General features: G+C 43.2%; 1 protein-coding gene across 1 annotated transcript in view; it reads right to left on the bottom strand.

Moving 5' to 3' along the window:
* Positions 1–975: 975 nt before the first annotated feature.
* Positions 976–23,398, bottom strand: part of LOC146167461 (uncharacterized) — a 39,111-nt gene continuing 16,688 nt past the window's right edge. The window contains exons 2-12 of the mRNA XM_083380648.1: positions 18,145–18,371; positions 17,134–17,372; positions 10,708–10,822; positions 9,448–9,531; positions 7,247–7,431; positions 6,422–6,591; positions 5,221–5,319; positions 4,856–4,963; positions 4,149–4,315; positions 3,220–3,333; positions 976–2,781 (exon numbers count right to left, since the gene is read on the bottom strand). Of these exons, the coding sequence (XP_083236774.1) occupies positions 1,947–2,781; positions 3,220–3,333; positions 4,149–4,315; positions 4,856–4,963; positions 5,221–5,319; positions 6,422–6,591; positions 7,247–7,431; positions 9,448–9,531; positions 10,708–10,822; positions 17,134–17,372; positions 18,145–18,371 (2,343 nt within the window). The 3' untranslated portion in view covers positions 976–1,946. The remainder of the gene's footprint in view (positions 2,782–3,219; positions 3,334–4,148; positions 4,316–4,855; positions 4,964–5,220; positions 5,320–6,421; positions 6,592–7,246; positions 7,432–9,447; positions 9,532–10,707; positions 10,823–17,133; positions 17,373–18,144; positions 18,372–23,398) is intronic.

The following is a 23,398-nucleotide window of genomic DNA, read 5'->3' as shown; positions in this document are numbered from 1 at the left end:
TGATTGTGTCGTTTTCGGCTTACTTTACTCAGTTTATACGTTTCATCACTTAATATCACACAACAGTAGTGTAAAAAGTTACCTCTGCTTACTATCTTGTTGAAAAAACGCGCACAAATAAAAACGCCGAAGGTGTACTACAACATACATTATGTTCGGATGGTCCAAGTTTTTCCTAATACAGAATAGCAATTGTTTCTAAACCAGCGGTTCTCTACCAGTGGGCCATAAGAACATTTGAGGTGGGCCACAGACCAATTTAAAAACGCTAGATTTAGTTTCATTTGTGTCACTATATTTAATTTTACAGCAATAATGGCTTGGGGAGATAATAAAAAGGAATGTAACCTTATTGTTCAGTTGCACGTAACTCTTTAATGCACGGTTGAATAAATATTCTGTTTTGAAATACGTTCTGCATGGTTTTGTTCTAAACCTATTGTACTGTTTTTCTTGGGCCACATAATTTTTTTGCAACGTTAATGGGCCACGAACGAAAAAAGGTTGCGAACCACCGTTCTAAACAAACCATTAAAAACGTCGTCAAATAAAATATGAACTAAATCGTTTCTCTTACACATTTTCTATGCTAGGCTATGCCTCCAAACTAAACCTGTTTTCACGCAAATAAGACTTTAATGCATTATTTTACGAGCCACCAGGCTACAGATTACTTGACTACTACACAAATGAAAGTAAGCGAAACATTTACATTTTTTAAATCTAATCGCAACTAATGGATCTTGGCTTCTTTTATGTATCTCAATTTTTTAGTTTTGCAATTTTCTGATTCATCAAAGCATATTGCTTTGCAAATGCGAAGCGATGCTCCTCTTAAAGATATGCTCAAACAATCAAAAATAAAAATATGTCTGCTCTTATTGCTGTTCTAGCTTAACAAATTGAGGGAAGACCAGGAGACTTTCAAATGATAAAAAATTTAATAAACCCGAACGGCTGCCTTTCGTCGTTGGAAAGGCGGAGAAAGGCGGCCGCACAAAAGAAAGAAAATAGAACAAAAAAAACGTTGCTGCAAAAAAGCAAGTTTTGAAACGGAAACCAATGTACAAGTAACGCGATCAGGTCAGGAGTGTTAATTTGAAGTCAATCTTGTGGTTCGATGTGGAATGTGATTGAATTTCGCACAGGGCAAAGGAAATCAATCGGGAATGGTCGGCACGGGGAGAAATTGTTTAAACGAGGAAGCAAAAAATCTTGGCGGTGGTCACAGTTTGAGCAATCAAGCGCGTGTACGTTATTACGTACGCGCTGGAGGTCACACGGAGCTGGTGTGGTGAAGAAGATAAAAGATCGTCGCACAATAAAAGTAAAGAAAGTGTTTTTATACTGCAAGGGAAAAACTTTTAAGTTGCGCATGCTCTCTCTGGAAAGGCGGGGCAGCACAACACGTCGAATGATTGTACGCTAATCTCGTGGTGCAAGAAACACAATAAAAACAAGCCAAAAAAGTGGCGCCGAATTATAAGAAAGCCGCCGCGAAAACGTCAGGTTCGAGATTTCTAATTGAAGTAAAAAAGAGGCTAAAGGCGAAAGAAAAATCGACGCGACGAAAAAGTAATATGGCACAGGGAGTAGTAATACTATAGTGGAAAAGAAGCTTAAATTAGAACCACGCCGCTCGGACGGGAAGTAGAAGGGAACGGAATCTTTTTAAAGTTCACGAGGCGGTTTGTTCTTCCAGGATGGCACAGTGATGCAGTGGGAACGTTCCTCCGAATACAAACGCCCAGACTTGTCAGTAAAGAGCGGCTTCGCTTGTTTTGTCAGGTTGAAAGACTGTTTTAAACGCCCTCGGAACGCATTTATGGGATTAAAAAGGCAATCGAGCTGGTCTGAGGATGTTCCACCTCTCCGGCGCAATTTTTGGCGTACGTCGTGCTGTAACTGGGGCCACGAAATCGGGGTCAAACTAAAGTAGTAGGCCGCTATCTCGCTTCGGCGCCGGGGAAAACGAAGCGTGAGCAGGTGGTTGGCACTCCGGCGCGCGGTGTCGTGCTCTTGGCGCTTCCCGGCGGCGTTTTTTCGCAGAAGGGCGACGGTGGGTTGCTGCCGTTGCACAGGCCACTGCGTGCTGCTACCAGGTCGAACGAGAAGCGCCCCAGCTGGGTAGGTGAGGGGTTGCAGGCCGGCGAAGGGGGTACCTCGATTGTGAGATCGTTTTCATTGCTCTTCCGTCCTCCGCGAGAGGAGGGGAGGCGCTCCTCCTGCGAGGAGGACTTCGTGGGATCCGGCCACTCGAACTTGACGGAAGAGGCGGGTGAGGCGCTGCGGTTTAGATCCTTTGCTTGGAGGCAGAGTCGCGCAAAGGGAGAGCGAATGGTGGGAGAAGACACGCTTTTCACTACAACGAGACGAGGAGAGGGGGCTTCTTCCTGGGGCAGTGGGGAGGAGGGGGCGGTACTGATGTCACGCAGCTTACCCAGGCGCAGCTTGGGCTTCCGCTTAGGGACCCTCTTTTCCTGGGGCGCTGGGGAACCACCCTCGCTCTTCTGACACACCTTGATGCCTTTGGAAGCGGGGAGGCTGTTGTTGTCCGAGAGGGAACGGCGGTGTTTGGGTGTACTGGGGCGCTGGGGCTCGACGGGGGCCGGCTGCTGCTGTTGCTTGGGGGTGCCACCGCCCCCGATAGGCCCAAGGGGGCTGCGGATGGAACCGGTGGTCGAGGGGGTTGTGACGTTCTCCCCGGCCAGAATGCGCGCGTATCGACTGAGGGCCTGGTGCACGAACTGGTATTGCTCCCAGGTCTGGATCATGCCGCCTCTGCAAAACACATAACGAAAAATTAAAACATGCCAAAAAAAAATTGTTACAACAAATATGCGACAATCAATATGCTGTTGCTACCACGCATAGTATACTAAAAATGAGTTCTTCTGGTATATATTTGTTTGTCCAACGTTTCGGCTGAATAGTGAATAATTAGCTGAACAAATATATACCAGTAAAACTTATTTTTAGTAGTAAATATGCGCCAGAAAAGAAAAATGGCAAGATAAGCTAACAAAACAGAAAACTACTTTTATTCTGGTTCAATGATGGAAAAGTTAACGCTTTTCAAGTGTCTCCACCTGAGATCGGCGTTTTTTTTGTGAAAAGTAGCACATTGGTATGAGAAAAATTGTACACTTGTAGCTACACAAACGACAGTTTTATGAAGTTACATAGTTTTCAAATCGCTAGAGTTTTAAGTAAACCTACCTGTCGAGTCTCATCTGGGACACGATGCGGAGAATGTCCACTTTTCCGATTTCGAGGAGTTGTTGGCAGCCAGCCCTGACGGCGATAAAGCAGCCGGTTCTTCCGATGCCAGCGCTGAAACACAAATCCAAACATTAGGCTTTCATAAAACATCAACTTAGTTAAAGATTGCAGCTGTTGTTTGTGAGGAATACAACTAAAAAACGCAACATAACATGTTTTTTGCATTGTTTTGCAAAAGTACCGTAAGTGAGCAAAAAAGCGCAAAGTATTCGATTAAAAAAGAAGCTTAATTCAGAGGTAATATATTTAATGAACACATGCAAACACATCTGAATGTATGTTAAAAACTGCGATCTAGCCCTTCTAAAGCTGCTTTTTGACCAACAATTACGGCTTACGTATGCAATGGCTTTCATTGTAGTGTATCCAAATAACACTCTCGCAAACTGAATTGACCCAAAGTTATTTTAACCCACTGCGTCTACTATTTTCAATTCTCGTTAGTAATCCTTTATGCTTAAAATTATACTTTTATTTATAGCGGCGAAAAGTTTAGGCCATGTTGCGCTTTTTTTCAACAAAAAAGTCATGTCGTGACCAGTCGTTGGGCAACCCTGGCTGCACTTGTGCGCTGGCGAGTGTAATTTGGGTTCATAAAAGCGGTAAGCACAATTAATATGAAAGTTTAGGATAAAATACTGATATCAATTAAATGCCGGTGGAATTAATAAATTCCTCTTCAATTGTTTAGTTTTAAAGATAGGGTTGGATTTAGGGTTTGGGTTCAGGTGGTGTCAGGGAATATTAACCTTAACTTGCCACGTTTTGAACTATTTCCATGATTTATCCCATAATCCATTTAAATTACTTGGTTAGCCGGGTAAATGCGTTAGACAAAGACAGTAAAATCATGTTGAAGAACCAACCTGCAATGGACGACAGTGGGCCCATGTTGCTCGCTGTTCCAGCGCGTAACCTCCTGCACGAGTTCCAAAAGGCCGCGCGTCTTCTCTGGCGTCTCGTGATCCATCCAGGTTGTGTACCAGTAATGCTGGACCGCGCGTCTCTCGCCGTTCGAATGCCGCAGAGATAGCTGAAGGGAGAAAAGTCGAGTGAGTTTGCGCAAGTGAGCGGAAACCGCAAAAGTTCGTTTGTTAAAATTTGTTAAAAAAGGGATTTTGTTAAAGCGTGCTTAAAGCAACAAAATTACAGGATTGTTTGTTAAACTGAGCTAAATTCGTAAATTTGAAGGTCGTGTGTTAAAATCCACTGAAAGCAAAAATGTGTTGGCTGGTATGCAAAACCATGTTCTATGTATGTTGTAAATGTTTAGTGGCTGGTGTGCAAGTTTTTTTTTATAGCTTAGCATGAAGCAAATACTTGTGAAAGGAATATCAAATTCGTTGGTCATATATGTTAAAACCAACTGCAGGCAAATATTTGATGGTTTGTATGTAAAACTGTGCAGAAAGTTCTATTTATACCCAGCTTGAAACAAATACTTGTGAAATAAATACCCATTCCACCTTTGAAAATCAAACACAAAAAATGTACTCTAGTAGTGTAGTAGGAGGGATTTTACGACACGGCAGTGCAAAACGTTATGACGGGAGAAGTTTCATATTCGACTTACCGTCCGCAAGGTGAAGTGCTCGAACTGGCGAAGGGAATCCACCGAAACGGTGACGTCATCGTATGTCGCGCTTTCGTCCAGGTTCATGGGCAGATAGGGGCTGCATTTCTGCGTAAAGCAAAGAAAATATATAATTTGCACTTCCGAAAGATCGCAAGTGTACATACGACGCCAAACTCAATCACTGTACTAATGGCGAAATACAAGGCATATTTTAAATTGTTTTTTAGAAATGATTTGTCGTTGAACTTTATTGTTTTCTGTGGTTTTCCTATTCACATGGCTCGGATATCCATGCTACTGTTTTTCGTCCACCAAATCCACTTGTTTCTATTTCAATTATTTCAGCTACTTTGAGCACCTACCTCCTTTCTTTCCTTAAGCTTGGTGATCATGACGATGCATCTGACGTTTTCCTGCCACGTCATACGCCAGAAGTCGCCGATCGTGTTTGCCATCGGGCCCTGAAAGGTATTTGGACGTTGGTTATAACTGTGGATGTCCTGCCGAGGCTGGTTCATATAACAGTATAGAATAAATGGTGTGTAGGAAACAAGATGCCGACTTGTTGCACACTATGATATGAATATACAGCACCTTATCGAATATTTACTCCAGTGTAAAAGCTTCTTTTCTAATCCATGCGTTGAAAATGCGTTTACAATATTTATAAATCGTCCTAGCCAGAATAAAGTTGCTTATTGGGCTAACACCCAAAAAAACTTTAAAACAATGTTTTTTTAAAAACGTGTTGCCTCAGTACTTGGCTGATCCAAGCTACAAATACACCCGAGTATATTTTAATTTCAATTAGCGTCAAGGTCAATATTTATCCGTTCAGAAATTGCCGGGGCGCGATTTGATTGACAGGCAGGCCGACCGGGCGCGGCTTTTAGCCGTAGTAGCGGAAGTAAACAAGTCCCGGAGCGCGGCGTCAATTATTTTATCCCACGGTTATTGTCGCGCTGAGGCCAGCAATTACTCGACCCGGTGCCGCTTTAATCTGGTCCGTTACACAAACTGCGCTCTCGCGTTCGACGCTGCGCACCTGGTCGCAATTACGCCGCGGCAATTTGGGCTCCGAGGTTTCGGGGTTTGTGTTGTTATGTTCCGCCGAAACTTTAAAGCGAGGCTAAAGGGCACATGTTAAAAGGGCATTTACCAAGAGAAAGGAAAACTTCAAAACGAGCCGTTTCCCTTTCCACACCCGGACCGGTTTACGTTTTGTCGCTTGGCTTTTGATTTAAAGTAATTTAAAGCTCTTGATCAATTAATGCTGGCGTTTGAAATCTTGTTTGCCGAGTTTTTCCATCCGTAAGTTAATTTAGGTTGGCTCTTTAATAAAACAGCATATCCTTCATCAAACCTGTTTTGTTCCCCCTTTTTCTCCTGGCTCAATTTACTTGGAACATTTCCACTCGGCAACTTTTCATACATATCGAGATATTTTGTTTTTTGAACTGTTAACTTTAGGTTTGCAAGTTAAAAATCGGAAGAAAACAAATCTAACTTCATGTTTTTAATGTTTTAACCCCATTATAATTAACAAGCGAAACGAGTTCTCACCTGAGTGGCGATAAACGCTGCGTCACGCCGCGTCACCGGCGAGCTGATGTCTTCGACCTTAGTTCGACCTTGAGCGGGCTTGGCGCAGTCCCGGATGTAGTTGGCGTTGATGTAAGTCGACAAGGCATCGTCGTCCGTGCAGGGGTCAAGGGTCACACGACTGTGTTCGTCTGTGAAGAAGAAGAGATTTTAAAGAATGCACCTCGTCGTTCAAAATAAATTCGCCGAAAATATTATACAATTTTTTTGAGACTGCGATTGGATTTTGAACAGGTATCAAACTATAGTTACTGTCTTCAATAAAAATTGTTGTTTTTAGCTTCAAACGGGTTATTCTTCGCAGGATAAACCAGCGCAGTAAATGTGTTTGAAAATAACATTTACAATAAAATAATGCAGATATAGTTCAATTAAAAGCAGTTAGTGCTTGAAATTGCTCTCTACTAAAAGTGATAGTTGTACTTGCTTCCCATATCAAACTATAATAAAACAACTAAAGATTTTTTTCAAAAAATCTTGCAGAGATTACAAATCCCACAAAAACAAATCAATATATAAACTGCTGCTACCAGAAATAGTAACATAAATAAAAAAACAGCTCCTCTGGTAATTGTAATTCTTTATCAACGTTTCGGAAACCTATGCAAGTCGCCTTCGTCGGGCTACATGTGAAATTTTAAACGTTTCAAATTTAATGACACCTACATCAAGTGCATTTGTACGCGACCATTGTCCAAAACCGGGTTCAAAAACGCCAAACGCCTTAACCACAAAGAACCCACGCTCCCAAAAAGCTAAAGAAGTCAAACGACCAAAAACACCTACTCGGTAGTATGGAGCGGTATCGATTCTTGGTGCCGTGCCCTGCCACGTTGAAGTTCTTCTCCGGTGGGTGGTTCATGGGGATTTCCCAAAACTCCTGCTGGAGGCGAAGGGGGTCGCAGGCCTTGGTGTGCACCTCATCGGGGTCCAAGGGAGACGAGGCCTGCTGCAGGTAGGCCAGGGGCTTCCTGAAAGGGGCCAAAAGGGGGTATGGGTTATTAGGGGGATTTGTTTAAAAGGTTCTGGCTTAAAACTTGAATAACCGACAAAAGCGACATTTTTATATTTTTGCTCGAGTTTGCATAAAATTTGCCGAATTCAGCCAACTAAACATCAGAAAAAGACAAGTTTTCCTTAAATAGTTGGATATTCAGAACTTGGTATCGAATGACACAAATACTATAGAAAAATGAGCAAAATTGATCAAATTGAAAAACGCAACGGTAATGATAACCAAGTTATCAAGGCCGAAATTTGCCTTTGCGATAGGCCACGATTTAAAAAAAACAATAGTTTTGGGATATTTTTCTTCCAAGACAGAAAACTCGACGTTGGATCCCAAACAAAGGATTAATTGCACTAATTAACTTCACATCAGATCGGCGCCGAAACCACCACACCATTGGACGTTGTGAACACTATTAACTTGATACCAATATCAGGTATCGGCTCCGACTTAGTTATGGATAATATGAAAATAATGAACTTAGTTAGCAACGTGATCAGTGAGCGGGAATAAACACGGCATATTGATTTTTCAATGGACGAACATACGCGGTAAAACACCTTACAACCGTGTTTTGAAATTAAATAGACCCAGACACTGTCCGGATGAAAATAACACCGTACGATGTGTGTTGCTGATGATGGCCGTCACGGACATGTTTTAATTCAATTTAACAGTAAAGATAGTCTAGAGCGCCGGGAGAAGCATTAACTAGGGCTCTGTCGCAATTCGCGTAGTTTTGGAGCATATTGCGCATGACGTGACACACAACAACAATTTAATTTGCGCGCGAATTGTCGATCATTTCTTTTTCCCCTGTGTGCGACTCGAGTGGTCTCGGGATCCCAATAGCTGCCTCGTGAGTCATTCGAACGCTTCCGATTAATATCGCATAATAAAAACCGAGCGAAACCCCTTTCCCGCACTTTTGCCAGCTGCATTTTTACGTCAGTATTTACACTTGTGGATTAAGAGAAATGGCGCGAGGTATGTCAAAACAATCTTTCTCAAATATTGTGTCAAAAAAAAAAAACGAGCGTAACCCCTTTCCAGCATTTTCTCAAGTCGCCTTTTTACGTAAGCATTTACACTTGAGGATTCAGAGAATTGGCACGACGTACGCCAAAACAATACTTCTCGAACACTGTGTCGCGCGCACAAATGTGCGTTTAAAGTTCCTCAAGTGTGCCGCGTAACTTTTTGTATTTGGGAAAATAATATTATTTTAGGATACAAAACAGGCATTTAAGCATGTCAAACCTAAATAAACATGATCTATTAAATACCACAATGATACGGTCTTGCAGCGTAGAAAGGGTTATTATAACGCTTCAATAGCAAAAAGTATGCCGCAATTTTTCCAAGCACTGTGCTTAAGGCAGGTTTGTTTGTTCTAAATTTAGCGGCTTTCTTTATGCTGAGGGAATACGGCGTTTTAAGGCTGGAGGCGTGGCGTAATCTAATTATTTGACACATTCTTGGCAGGCGAACCGCGACGACTACTGGCTGATTGTCGAATTGCCGGCGCGCATTTCCTGGGAATTGTCGCCTGCTGTTGTCGAGTATTGCACACATTCATCGTACGTCGATTGGCCGACGGCAAGCTCAATTTCGGGGACTTAACGCCTTATACGATTTTTTTGGAATAGCTGCTCCTGCTTACATTGGCTCAATCCACAAATCGGTTGGTGATAAATTTAGAGAGAGCAGTTTTGATACGGTACCGGCCCCGAATGTGAGAATGCGCGAAAGGTTCTTTTCGCATGCAAAGGGGGTTGTCGGTATTGGGGAGACTGCTAAACAATTATCAAAATTCGTTGGCCACCCAAATCGACTCCTATTCAAAAGGGTTAAAAAATACAAACGAGGCCGAACGATTCGATCGTTTTACAAAGGCCGTGTCAAAGTGGCAGAATTGTGCATTCTAATAGGTGGTCTAGTAATAGGGACACAGTCGAAACATACAAAAGCGACTTACGGTGATTTTGAGGCAACTGGATTGGACGCGTTTGCTTTTTCTCCTGCCTTCAGCGAGATGGTGAGAGCCACGTTGGACCCGCGCCTGCGAGAGGAGCAAAACATTTCATTTTAAACCAAAACTAAAATAGCAAAATGCTCGTCGGTTGAAAAGCAATACGTTACGACCAATATCAATACAGTTTTATCATGCTGAAAGTCGAAACCCGGGGTGGACAATTTGTTCAATAAAAGGTTTCCTTGAAAGAAACTGCACACCACAATGAGCCGCGAAAATTAGGGTTAATACAAGTAGCATGTGGACATTACAAGAACCATTAAGTTAGGATGGCGACAAATAACATGTAGTTGAACCGCAGTTTGCACACCGCTGGTCTAACAACAGTAAATAGAAAGGGTCGGCGCTTTCTAATTTTGGATGCGTAGAAACTGAAAGAAAAACGTTAATTAACCGGGTATTGTATGGTCATAAATCGTTTTGCAAGTAAAGCCTCCGTCGTAATTTCGCATTCCAAATATACGCACACAGCACAGCACAGCAAATGGTGACCACCATTGAATTCAGGCCTGGGCAGTTACTAATTAGGTTGGATTAAATCGCCGAACAAATGCTTAATAGGTGACGTCACAATAGAATGAGGAACTCGCGCTTTGACGCGCGTTATTTACGTCACGGAAACACAAGCCATTGTTTCGAAAAGACGCATTTCGAAGCAGTTCATTATATCTATAGAGAGATGGAATTGTTGCTTTTTAAATATATTTAGGGCGTTTTCATATAACAATGAGGCTGTGTGTCGCCACAAAGACGGCATTACGTCAGGCCAACGCCAAACAAACAAAAGGGTGTTACTTTTTAAAAATAAGGCTAACAATAGCGGCGGAGTAAATGACGAATTTGTAAATACGCGCGTCTATTCATCAAAAATGAAACTGGCGCAATCTAACGCACTATACGTGTTGAAATATTCGTGTAAAGAACATGTAGTACGTTGGGGCCGTAAAGGCACGTTTTACATCAAAATACTTCGAGAGAACGACGTGCATGTTTTTTTTATTATAAAATTTACACTTTTCGCGACAGCCAGTGTACGTCACGTTTTAATTTAAGTCGGCCATTTTTGTACTACTTTTTTACCCCACGTGCGACATTTGGGGTCATGCAAAAACTATGTTCGTGACGATGGCTAGACTTCATCCAATTCCCAGCACAGCAAGCGACGTTCGCTTAAACCACACAAGATTTTCGACAAAACCTTACCTTTCCAGCAGTCCCCTGGGCTTGGAGCGTAGCTTCATTCTGCCTTTTCCTAGCGGCGCTATTTTGTCGTCGACCTCAGCGGCCGTGTTGCACACAGTGCTATACTGGTCATAATCTGCGAACAAAAGGCACGATTTTAGAGCGTTTCATTTCATCAGGCAACTGTCGTGTTGGCGTGCCATATTCGGCGCGATCTAAACCAGCTTGCGAAAAAATGACCCTTATCGAAAGTGTAAGGTAAACCGCAAAAGAGCACTGATAAGTGACACTAAGGCCTCAAACAATATATCAGCTGCTAGTTTCTGCATGGGAGATTGGGCGTCAAAGTTTAGAACCTTGCAAGGGCATGCTTGCTTGGCTCGCCAAACGGTGCCAATCCTGGTATAGTCAGACGACACCTCATAACTGACGTTTCAAATTACAGCTACGCGTAACCCGACGCGGAAAAGTGAAACACTGTCCACACATATACAGATATATATAAATATTCTTGTAATTACGTCATGGCTATACACGCAATGGCCAGCTTGCACCAAATGTTGTCACATAGTTCTGCAAACTGCATGCCACGTTGCGCAACGCTGCCGTATATCACTATATGACCATTTATGTTTGTTTAGTCTGGGCTGCCCTTTCGAGGCTAACATTTATTGTCGATTGTGAGCTGTCAATCATTCTGAATGATCCTCAATGATTGGCGTCCGAGCTTTTACTATCGCAAAACCACCTCTGCCACGCTTTTTGGCCGCTATCGTGACTGGCTTATAGGCTTATGTCACTGAACTAACTGTCTATTCACCAAAATACTACTTGTCCATTTCACCACACTGTAGTTGTTGTGCAACCTGGTGGCACGTATACGTTCTATTTCAATCGTACGCTGCAGTTTTAGGGGTACGACCGTCTCTTGTTTCTTAGCTACGCAGTGTTTTCCTCAGATACGTTTTTTGTCCAACGGCAAGCGCTACAAATGCTGCCAGTGATACGCCTGGCCTAATACATCCCATCATTTAATGCGGAAACGAACCCACACAGACGCAAGTAAAGTTGCTAAAACGTTTCGACTACAACTGGGAAGAACGAGTTAACAGCGCTACGGTGGGTTTGTTATGCCTGCTATAAGCAATACCAGAGCCTTCGACTATGACCTCAATAGCTACCTTAGTAGTATGCCGGATTGTAATTTTGTTAATTCCAATGCTTACCAGCTTGTCAACATCCCCATGCTAATTTCAAAAGATTAAAAACTCATTTAAACACCCACCAAACATTTAGATGTACCAAAAATCCATAGTTTAATGAATAATGGCCTGTCACTGTGCAATGCCTGCTTCCCGTCAACACCAAAAGCTTCAAAACACACCAACAACCTTCTGAAAACCAACCTCGAAATTGAAAACGACGCCCGGGTGATAACAGGCCGACTGGACGCTTGCTGCAACCGACCACCCTAGCTGGCCCATCTACAACTCACTAACTAACCAACCTCCTATCCGCGGCAGCGCGGGCGTGCATCAGCGGGTCGGTGGAAATGCGCGCTAAACACCTGCTGTCACTGCTGAATAATTCACGGCGCGTCGCCGGTAAGCTTGGCGACGTCCAGCCGCTGCTGTTAATGCTGCTGTCGCATGCGTCTTGCTTCGCGTCGCAGCGAAACGTCAAGCACTGGACGCTCGGCCCTCGGAAAGAGAGCCGTAATCCGATTGCCCTCGCGAATGGAAGGAAAGTAAGCGGGGGTAGAGGGGTGACCGGACCTCGAACGATTATCGCAATTTTAATCCGACGAAATTTGGGACGCGCCCGTGGCGGGAGAGGGAGTGAGAAGGCAAAGAGACGAGCAGGAGGCGAGCGGCTATTGTGAGCACACAGCCGCACATACAGGAAGAAGTGACGTAATTGCGTTGCCAGCGCTGCCGCTGAGTCAAGCCCCAGAGCTAGCGAGAGCCGAGAGTTATGAAAGGGAAATACAGTAGATTTTAGCGTCCGTTTCGAAAAGCGGCCTGGCCCGTTTTTGCCCCGACAATTCTAAACCTGTGTGACATTTACGTGGCTAGATAGGACGAGGGTGTCTGGCCCTGTTCAGCCTTTCATTTAGTTACGGCATTTTAATTAAAACATAGATGTTTGGTTCAGTGGGAACCGGCCGTTTTAAGGACGCCTAGTTGGCCAAAAGCCCCAAGTCTACGCCTGAAGTTGAGTTCCCGACACCGCGATGATGATGATGTCATAAAAGCTCATTCTATTTTCGTCCCATTCTTGGCCAGTTTGGCCATACTCGTGCGTTGCACGTCACGAAAGCCGACTTGCGCGGCCACTTTTGAAGCAGATGGCCCCTTTATTAAACCCCTTTTTCGCAAAGTATTGGCTCAGTAAACGGGCTGAAAACAAAAAGGGTCAGAAAATATGGCCACGGAAAGCAACAATACACTTTTAAATAAGGGGCTAAGGTCAGCCCTTTACATATTGGTTGTCAATGGGCAAATGGGTCGAAAAGTGTTTTCTATTGTTTGTGAATGCGAAGGCGTCACTTGGCATATAATAACACACAAAGAAGACAAAGTGCTGACCACGCGTATTTCAGTTTTAGAAATTCCGTAGGGGAAATTTGCTTTATTCAATTTAACAGCATTTTCGAAATTTCCCGTTTATCTTGATCCAGCAACTTGGTTTTCATTTTTTATGGGTTTACCAACGCATTTGCTTATGCGATTCTCCTCCTAACAATTGTGCGATTGCGACCGAAAAAGTCGTTACCCTGGCCAAAAGTTGACACAGCAAATGGCCGTTAAAATAAGTTTGTTAACACAGCAAATTCTCCAAAGTTAACAAAGCAAATTCTCCAAAGTTAACAAAGCAAATTCTCCAAAGTTAACACAGCAAATTTTTAACTTAAACTTATCGCCCGCACGGGAATTTATACTGGTTAGACTTAAAACTGTGTTTTCGGTGAACAAAATGAGAGCTCTAACCACCGTCTGTTGTTATAAGTGATTTGTGACTTTTCGAACTCTTTGTGGGTGAAAAAACGCGGCTTCCATTTATATAAAGTGTGTGTGACATGGCTTGGTCGATATCGACCCAAAAACTCGACCTATTGCTGTTGATAAGGCTGCTTCTCCTAACGCAACTACCGAATTATTTCAAGTCAGTTGGACCTTCTGATCGATCCAAGACTCAGTAGTTGTATTAAGAAAGAAAACACCACCAACGAAACGTAATTATAGTTCAGCATTGATACCGGGTGAACCTAACCTCTCTGAAAACTGCTATTTTATCTTCTTCAAAGCGGCTAACATTGTTCTTTTGATGTGAATAGCTTGTTTAAAGTTAACATGAATCGCAACTACATTTCGCTTACAAATACCAAATGGACTAGAGCAGTGATTCTCAACCGCGGCTCTCAGAGCCGCATGCGGCTCTCAACTGTACATTTTGCGGCTCTCACTAACGGAGTGAAAAATTAGTTAGTAGTAGCAGAATTGCAACAAAGGAAGTAAAAGAAATTAAAAGTGAATGAATTTGATCAGCAAGGATCACAAGTACGAAGTACTAATGTTCCCGGGCTACTTCCGTCCGGCTCTTTAAAATAATTTTGTGGTTTGTGACGTCATAATATATTTAGTCTTGATCGACAAGCTATGGCAATAAGAAATAGCTGTTTCAACAGTGCTAATTAGTTAGCCTAGGCTAGCGTAATGTATATTTGTTGTTTTCTTGTTGCTTTCTTAATGTTTTTTAATTACATGCCTACTGTTGTTTTTTATGCGGCTCCTCGCAAACTTAAGGTTTGAAATGCGGCTCTGGCTCTAAAAAAGGTTGAGAATCACTGGACTAGAGCCTTCGGCCTAAAACCAGGTTTTCTACTTGTATACACAGTTCGGTAACTGGCTGAACAGCTCGTTTATTGTGGAACTCACGTCCGTGATAGATTGCTTGACCGATAATCTTTCACGCCTCAAACATCCTATATATTGCCAAGAAACCTCGGTAAACCCTACCAATACACCCTTGTACCAACAGACTGCCTGCTGACAACATTAGAAGTGTATTTAGTCATTGCTATTTTCTATAACTAAATCATGGTTTTAAAAGCAGTAATTCAACCAAAATAGTTTTGCCTGAGCTGACCTTAAGCAACGGAGCTGACATAGCTCGTTTAAAAACAGGACATTTCATACTAAAAGTCTACAACTCTATTTTTTGCGTAGATCCATCCTACCCTGACTAACACTTACTGAATCTGACAACAATAGAGTCCTGCCCGCGGAAATTGAACCAATTGCATGGAACAAACAAAAAGCGCTTTTTGTTTTACAGCGCCGCCCCAACACTATTAGTTCTTCTTTGAAAGCGCTGCGGCGGGCAATGGCGTTAAATCGATTCCGACACGTCTGCGCCCTGCATAGGAAAGACCCCGAACATTCCCGGTCCAACACTAATAGGCTTGTTTCATAAAGGCTTTGCAGTGCGGCGCGTATCCTTTACGAGCAGAACCCGCTAACCGTCGCCGTCTTTGTCGCCGCCTGACCTCAATTCGGCCATTGTTTGCATCCTTTTTATTTCGTCACAATGCGCGTGGTTTAAATTGCGGTCCTCTCTCGATTACCCGACTTCCCGGAAGCCAACGGTTTGGCTTATGTGGATCGTAGTTTGTTTCGTTGCTCGGCGACTTAAAATAATTTAGTGGACACCCTTTGCCCACCCAAATGAAAAAACACCCAACGTGGCTCTTTTAAAGCGTATTAGGGTAACTTGCGTTTCATTGCAAGGTTTCGTTTCAACCCTAGGTGAGCTAACTTGCCCTTTCGCAGTTAAAGGCGAGTTGCCTAATTTGCCCAGGGAGAGACGTTCTTTTCTGGCTTAAGACCATTTTTGATAAAACTACCCTTTTTCATTTCGGTGAAAAAATCCTAGTCGCCCGCATAACGCAAAGAAAGTGTGTGAACAGTCACTAACCGAGGCCACAACAGGAGTTATTCATCTTTATATACTACTATTCGAAGGGATTTCCTTTTTTAAAACGAAATTTTTGCGAACCACTCAGTGATGTCATAAATTGATTCCTTAACCACGTTAATCCGCCTTCCGTCCAGTTAAGTTTTATCGCTTGGGTCAACAGCGCGAAACTTATACTCCCTAAAGTTCCCAGTTATTTTGCGTGGGTTGGGGCGCGGGGGCGAGATAAATTGCGCCAACCTACGTAATCCGCACCTTTTCATCCGATGGCATTCCGTTCGAAGCAATACCTTGGACAAAACCTAAAATCACTCAAAAATACTTAGGGGCAGCGTATTCTGATGTAAAGTAAATTACAAGCGAAAACATTAGGGCTTACAGCTAAACTATTTCTTGAGTATCTATACTTTGTTTCATTGCGTATTTCTTATTGCATCTGTGCTGCGAAAATGCAAACCTTACGTAGCCGCTTAAACTTGGGATTTATTGGGCGCGCTGGCGATTTCAAGAAGCTTCTAAGCCAGGAATGAAAGCGCGTTTACTGCCACAGTAAAAATTATTGAATTAACATCGATTCCCGGGTGCAGAACCCAGCCGATAAGCTTCCACGCACATCGCTCACAATATGTGCATGAAATGATAGCAGCGGCAGCAGAAGCACTACATCATCATCCGCGATGTTAGAGAGTTCAAATGCGCGGAGACCAACAATTCCGCTCAGGTGTACGGTACACTGCGGCGCGCTATTACGCAGGCAATCTACTACTTCCATTATATAGTCTATTCTTGGGCTTGCATCGATTTATAAAGGCGTCGCCTTGCGTGCTTGCAATTGCGCATCAGCTTCGATCAATAGCGCCCGGTTGGCGGACAAGGCAAATCATACAACCCGCTAGACGGCTAGAGGGTCGCTCTATCAAAGGCGGACATCAGCGTTTAGAGAAGAGACGCGCAAAAATGCACTCCGCGGCGCCGCAAGCGGCAGGTGCTGTAGGCGGATGTGGCGCAAGCGAAAGTGCGTCATCACGTTTATTTCGGGCGCGCGCAGGTCGTATGCCGAACGTGGGCAAAGAACTGGCTTGCCTTCGACTTCGGTGAACTGCGCGATCTTTGGTGACCTTTGTTCGACCCCGGCGAGACGACGGTTTCGCATCGTTTGACTTTTTTCGTGAACGAAGCGCGCATCCAAGGGAAGTGATGCCGCCGATGCACGGCGCTGGTCAAACCTGGGGTTATTTCTGGACGAGGCGGTAATTTTTGATAACCTCATAAGGATGGTTCCGCAATTGTATTACTTTTCTCCATACCTCGGCTTTACTTCGCATTAAAATTTTACTTTTTTCGTATGCACTTTTAACCAGATTTTTGTACCTCATTACAAACCAAGGACGACCAATACTTTTAAAATGTTATCCTGAGACAAAGAAAAGCTTGCCTCTACGAGTAAGGCTGTAATAAACCCCGCCTTACCTGGATCTGGCGTGTAGGGCAGTCGCTTCAAAGCGGGCACCGTCGAGCCCTGGAAGGCTACAGAGGCGGCCAAGAACTTGAGCGTCTTCGGACGCTCGCAAGGCGCCTTCAAACGCAGCTTGGCGTAAACGGGCGACGGTTTGACGGCGATCGGGGTCTCATCTTCCCGTGGAACGTCGCTGGACGGACTCGAACCTTCGCTGGCCATCAGACCGTCGTGAACGTCCTCGCAATCCGATCTGCGATTTCGGTTAAGGTTGTTTAGTGTTTGATGTATGGTAAGGCCGGCAAAGACGCAGTGGCAAACTTCGATCTAGATGTAGCCATGGTAGGAGACTTAAATTTGTGAATGCTAATGCATTTAAGATACTATATGTCGGTTTAGGCGCAGGGGTTCTTAAAACTGGGGTCGATGGACCCCTTGGGGTTCGTGAACTAGTTTTAGGGGGTGAATGAAGGCATAATTTTAATGTTAGTGTATATTTACGAAATCAATTTAAAAAAAAACGTTTAATTAAAAATAACTTTCATCACTAAATGCATTGCGACTCCATTTCGCATACACATTTCTTGGATTTTCTTGAAAAGATTTCTGAAGTTTATTTGTATTTTGACGTCAATTTATGACATTATCTTTAAAAATGTCTTGCCTTTAGCGGTCCGCGGTAAAAAAGTTTTAAGAACCCCAGGTGTAACGTTTCCTAAAATTAGGGTTTAGGACTCGTGATACGGGTTTTTATGCCAATGCGACCAGGTCAAAATTCCGCTTAGACATTCAAACGAACTAACGCAAATTTAGATATCCAGGTGTTTTACCGAGAAAATGTCTCAATTGTTTATTGATTTATGGGCTAGGTGGAAGTATATTAGTTGTTAATACATTTAAAAAAAAACTTTGCTACCTAAAATATATACGCATCGAATGTTCGTTCAAGCGGTATAATTGTAGTGTTGCTGAGAACATTGCAAAGAAACGTTTGACAAAAATGCAATCTATATCCAAAATCTTACCTTGAATTTCTCTCTGCCTCGTGGACGAGCTGCATGTCGCTGTTGTCGTTGATCAGGCCTATGTTGGTGTTGTTGTTGGTCGCTACTGCTATTCCACTCAGAGGCTCGGTCTCCTCATAATGTGCTGCCTCTACACTTGCGCAATTCGGTCGGTTCGAGATTTGTCGGCTTCGTCTCGCGCGCGCAAAACTTCCGTAACGTTTCCAAGTCCTATGGGCGGTAAAAGTCTGCAAAATAGAACAAAGTAGGGGTTAAGTCGTCGCTTGACGCTCAAATCCTTTGGTAGCCTTTAGCGTTAAAGGCTGTGTACGCTCGGGTGCAATTGCGCGTTCCAAAACACAGAGACTGACTGATCTTAAGTCGACCACACACATACTGGTGGAAACTCGTAAACAACCTCAAACGACTCGAGGCTTGACGCTCCTGACATTATACAGATATTATACGTCTCGTGTTTAAATAACGACTGCGTTAAAACACCTTTTATTGATTTCCGGATTTAAAGCTGCATATATATTGACCACCCTGATCAAGTAATTGTGCTTATGTTTTCCAAGTGGTATCCCTTCTGCAATCAATAAATCATACACTTACAGCTTTGCAAATGGGAAGACTTATTTTGCCTCAAAATGGAAGTTAGTACAATCAACTGTTTATTTAAAATACCATCCAAGCAGGTCTCGCCCAATAGCATTTCACGAACAAGGGAAGTGACTGTTTATGCAGAGCCATCGATTTAATCCTCGCCTATATAACTGCTCATACAACTTTCGGACAAACAAGGTTATGCGGGTTCAGTTTCGGCCAACGTGGAATTAGTGTCAGAGGAAAGCGCGTTAAGCCAGTGAGGACGGCCACGGTATCGCACGAGATAAACCATATAGACAGGGCTGCCTGTTTATGTACCATGCCAAGGAAACAAACAACAATAAGTCGCACAACAACTATGTAAAGCAAACGTTGCACAAAAAGTTACGAACGAAAATGCAAAAAGGTTTGCGTTTGCACATCACAAAACTATTACAACAGCCTTTTAATTTCGCCCTTGGATTAACTATCGACTTCTAGAACTGCCTTGGCTTGCATTACAGCTAAATACGAATTATTGTCAGGTGTTAAGCTTGAGAAACTTGTTAAGTTAAATCAGACGGCAGTGATTAAACGGCAAAACAAAACAACCTAAATTTGCGCTGGTGTATACTGTACTGGTCGTTTATAAAGAGACTTAAACACTACTGTAACCTTAGTTAGTGCGTCCTTGCATCAGGCAAACCTTATAACACTGACGACCTCGCCAGCAGAGCGCACGATCTTTATGCATCGGCCTGTCGCGCTCTCCAAGTCTTTATCTCTCGCCCTGGTACCTCGCGCGAGATTTGTGCTCGTAAGGCAAACAACGCCGCCCACCCGGGCCCGGCATCCTGCGAGCGCCCGCGCCGTCGCTGTTTGTTTTAAGACCGCGCTGCTTGTTTGACCATCGCCGGTGCGCGCTGCAACCAAGCCGGGACCCCGTAGCGCTGCCTCACGCCCTGCAGACCCGGGACGCATTATCTGAAGCAAGATGCAGGAAGGCGCTCGAGCCGCGGGTCAGCGCTGCTTTGATTGCGGCGACATGCGAAAAAAGGGAACGTCGGGCGAGGACGATTATTATTTATCGCCCGCCCGCAAACAGAGTTGTGGACTCTTGGCTTGTTCGGTTTTTGTTTGGGCAGGATGGGGGTGGGCGAGGTTTGCAAACCGGCACTTTCAATGAAACGTGACCTGAAAATGAAAAACGCTTGCCTCTTCAGGTGTGACCAGGGTAAACTAAGCGCTTGTGCGACTGGAAAAGTACAAAAGTGTCCGACACCTAACCTGGCAAAGAGTCCATGAAAGTCACGAGTTCACATGGTACGCAAAAGCCAAAATAAGCCAAGTAAACAATATTCAACTTCTCTACGCAACCTAGACGAAAAGCTGACAAGAGCAGAAATACTTTTAAGACAAAAAAACTCAAAGTAAGGAATCAGGACATTAGCTGCGACCTTTTTTGGGTATGGCCAGTTCGCTTGACCCTCGACCAAAATCTGGCTATCCCGCAAGGAGAAAGCCGCTCCTACAACACAGTTACACGTTTCCGACTCTCCCTAATTAATTGCCCACAGCTGGACGTTGAATTGGTCACATGAAACGAGTGACTTATTTTTTCGCCGTCCTGCTGCAAATTTTTTGACAGTATTGGTTTCTATATTCAATGGGGAAAATGTCGCAAAGCGCCTTGGGATCAGTCTAGCAAAAATTGTTATATTTACAAAGGGTTAATTCCGCCACTGCATATAGTGTAAGCTTACATCAATTTTAAAGCCCAACTCGGCCGCCCGCTCTTCCGGTAAAAAGGAAAATCAATCATCGGCGACTTGCAAAAAGGCCATTTAATTAAGCTTGCACGGCGTTAATTTCTTGGCGCTTCAAGCCGAAGGGGCCACTTCCTTTCCCCTAAAAGACTTTCCCGTTAAATTATTCAGCCCCGCTCCCAAAGCCGTGAAGTGGCTTTTCGCCGCGCTATTAATAGCATACAGGAGGACAGCAACGGCAATTCCCCCCCTAATGAAGGAAAATCGTAATGACAGTTTTTGGGCTTCGACTTGGGATGTAAGGGGGGATTCGGTTCGTTTAGAGCAGTGGTTCCCAAACTTGCGGCACAATTTTAACAGAACAACAGTATGGAGTAACTTTACAATCGCCCTTAGCACACGACAAGCAATATGTAAATATCTAAATAATACTAATTTGTAAAGGATAGTGCGTTTTTAAGTCAAAAATGCTTGCGTGTATGCCTATTGGTAATACAAATTAGCTTATTTTCCAAAATTACAAAATGTTTTGCGTCACACTGGATGATCTCTCGAGGCACATAGTTGGGGAATCACTGATTTAGAGTCAATCAAGTAACACATAAATGTAAACAAATGTACTTGTACAACTTTTCTTGCTTTTACCCCTCAATGTTAAGAACCAGAGTGAAAAATAGCAAGCGGACTGGCTGCAGTGTAAACTTGTTCCTTTCTTTAAACATCACCGATTTCACTGTAAAACTCTAATATTGCTTAAACGTTAAATAGTTGTTTCGTGTTGAGGCATTTTACTTTGTTTCTCCAGTTCACTATCGGCCTACATAAATCAACATATTAAAGCAAAAGCAAACGTATAGAGTTGCTGCTTAACGGACTCCACTTCACTCACAGACAGAAACAAAAATACCCTTACAGCGCAAAAAACATCGATCTTCACTAAATGCCCACAAATTACCGCGTTTCTATCGCCGCGTGTCGCCTTTTTTGCGCTTCCGGTAACCTGTACCAAACCATAGGCCAGCACTTACGGCCCGCCAAAGCGCATTACAGGTCTAATATGATCAGGTCTTAAACGATCGATATTATCATTTAACTCGCTTGCCGTTGAAACGGCTCCATAGAACACACGAGGCTGGCTTTTTTACCATTAAGCAGATGTCGGTCTGTAAAAGGGCAGTTTATTCAAATCGAATCAAAAAACGCTAGTGAAGCGGCCACTCGAACTGGCCCGGGCCGAAAAATAGAGAGCCGGGCTATTTTCTTTGAAAAAGGTGGCGCCAACCAGTGTATTCTCTCCGCCGCAAATTTATGGCGAAGAAAACAGGAGGGGGCGTTAAGAGCGGGAATATAATACTTTGGTTTACGTAAGCCTAGAAAAATATACAGATTTCCTCACCGTAAACTATTTGATAGTTGAAAAAATATATAAAACACTAAACATTAAGTATTGATATTTTGCTAAAAAACAAATTGATTTGGGTAAACCAGATAAGTTTATGTTTGCTTCCTCGCGTTTATATTCACATTTTTTCAAACAGCTGAAAATTGATTACCGCTCATCTAAGCTGAGTTCTTCATAACGAACATCTTGTTTGACATCAGTTAATTCATTTCGCTTTACAGCTGACCGACTAAAATACGATTTACAACAGAATTTGTTGGACAGACTAATTTACACCGTACGACAGATCAAAACGAGGTCGGCTCACAAATTTTCCGTGTTACGTATGAAACTGTATAACGCCCACTATACACGGAAGTATACGAAGGTAGACTTTATACCCACTGTTAGCCAACAGCTACAAAAAGCATTTTTTTTACTACGGAATAAGTAAAGTTTAGAAGTTTGACAATAGACAATAAATCCCGGGGTTATACTAACTTTCAGTTAGGTAAAAACCGGTATGAATACATCGGAACTTGATGCACAAAAGTTGTGCTACTTGTTAAGAGTTTAATAGCATACAGCTTCCTCGTGATGCAAGCCAACGCTCTAAAGAAGTTTCAAGCGCGTCTTGTGATATCGGCACCAAAACAAGTTTCCCTTCAAAAATCCAAGCTAGATAAAAGCTAATACATAACCGACGCAAACCCGATAATACCAAATTACCAAGGCCAGACCTGGGCAAACACCTCATTTATAAAAAAAAAATTAGTGGTTAGGCAAAATTAAGCCTTAAGAATTTTTTCATGGTTTCAGGACATTCTATTCGATATATTACACTTGTAAGTCATACTCATTTATTTATAGTCTTATCAGATTGTCAAAACAAGGGTATTTAAAGATTATAATAAAAATTATCATACATTGCATATGCGTATTAGAGATTGCCTTTTTTGACACGGCCTGCCAAGAGATTTTACGCTTCTCATGCGACCGTCTGTCAAAAATAATTGCCCACCCCTGACCAAGACTAACAAGCGAAAATCAACACTCGATCTAAAATTGCAAATCGAAAACGCGTACAAAACATATTGGAAAAACGGGTATAGCTAGCCACCAATTAAAGAACTGCGGTTGGAACAAGTTGATTTACGGCATGCTTACAGTTAAAGTGTCCGATTTGCTTGGTCATTTTAACACTGCAGCTAATGTTCAGTGTGTGAAAAATAAACCAACCCAAACCTTGGCATTTTAAACATACAAGTCTGTCGCTACCTATAAAGTCTTGCCGCACCTTGCGAGCGCCCGACCTAGCTTTTCCTTTCTGTCGAGAAAGTCCCGGCCTAGCGGGCGTTATATTGCGCCGGGCACTAATGTTATTAATCAAGCGCACCTCTTTTTCACCGAAAAATCTGACTAACTGGCGGCAAGTCGTATAGAGTCACCGCAGCACCCGTATACACATACACACACGCACACATAGGCAACGGCCGTATGTTGGTGGGGCCCCTTCATTAATATATGCATGAGAGTGGCG

The sequence above is a fragment of the Ascidiella aspersa genome, chromosome 1 (genome assembly GCF_963924565.1).
Source record: "Ascidiella aspersa chromosome 1, kaAscAspe10.2, whole genome shotgun sequence".
Taxonomy (NCBI): Eukaryota; Metazoa; Chordata; class Ascidiacea; order Phlebobranchia; family Ascidiidae; genus Ascidiella; species Ascidiella aspersa.
This window is presented reverse-complemented; position numbering and strand designations above follow the sequence as displayed.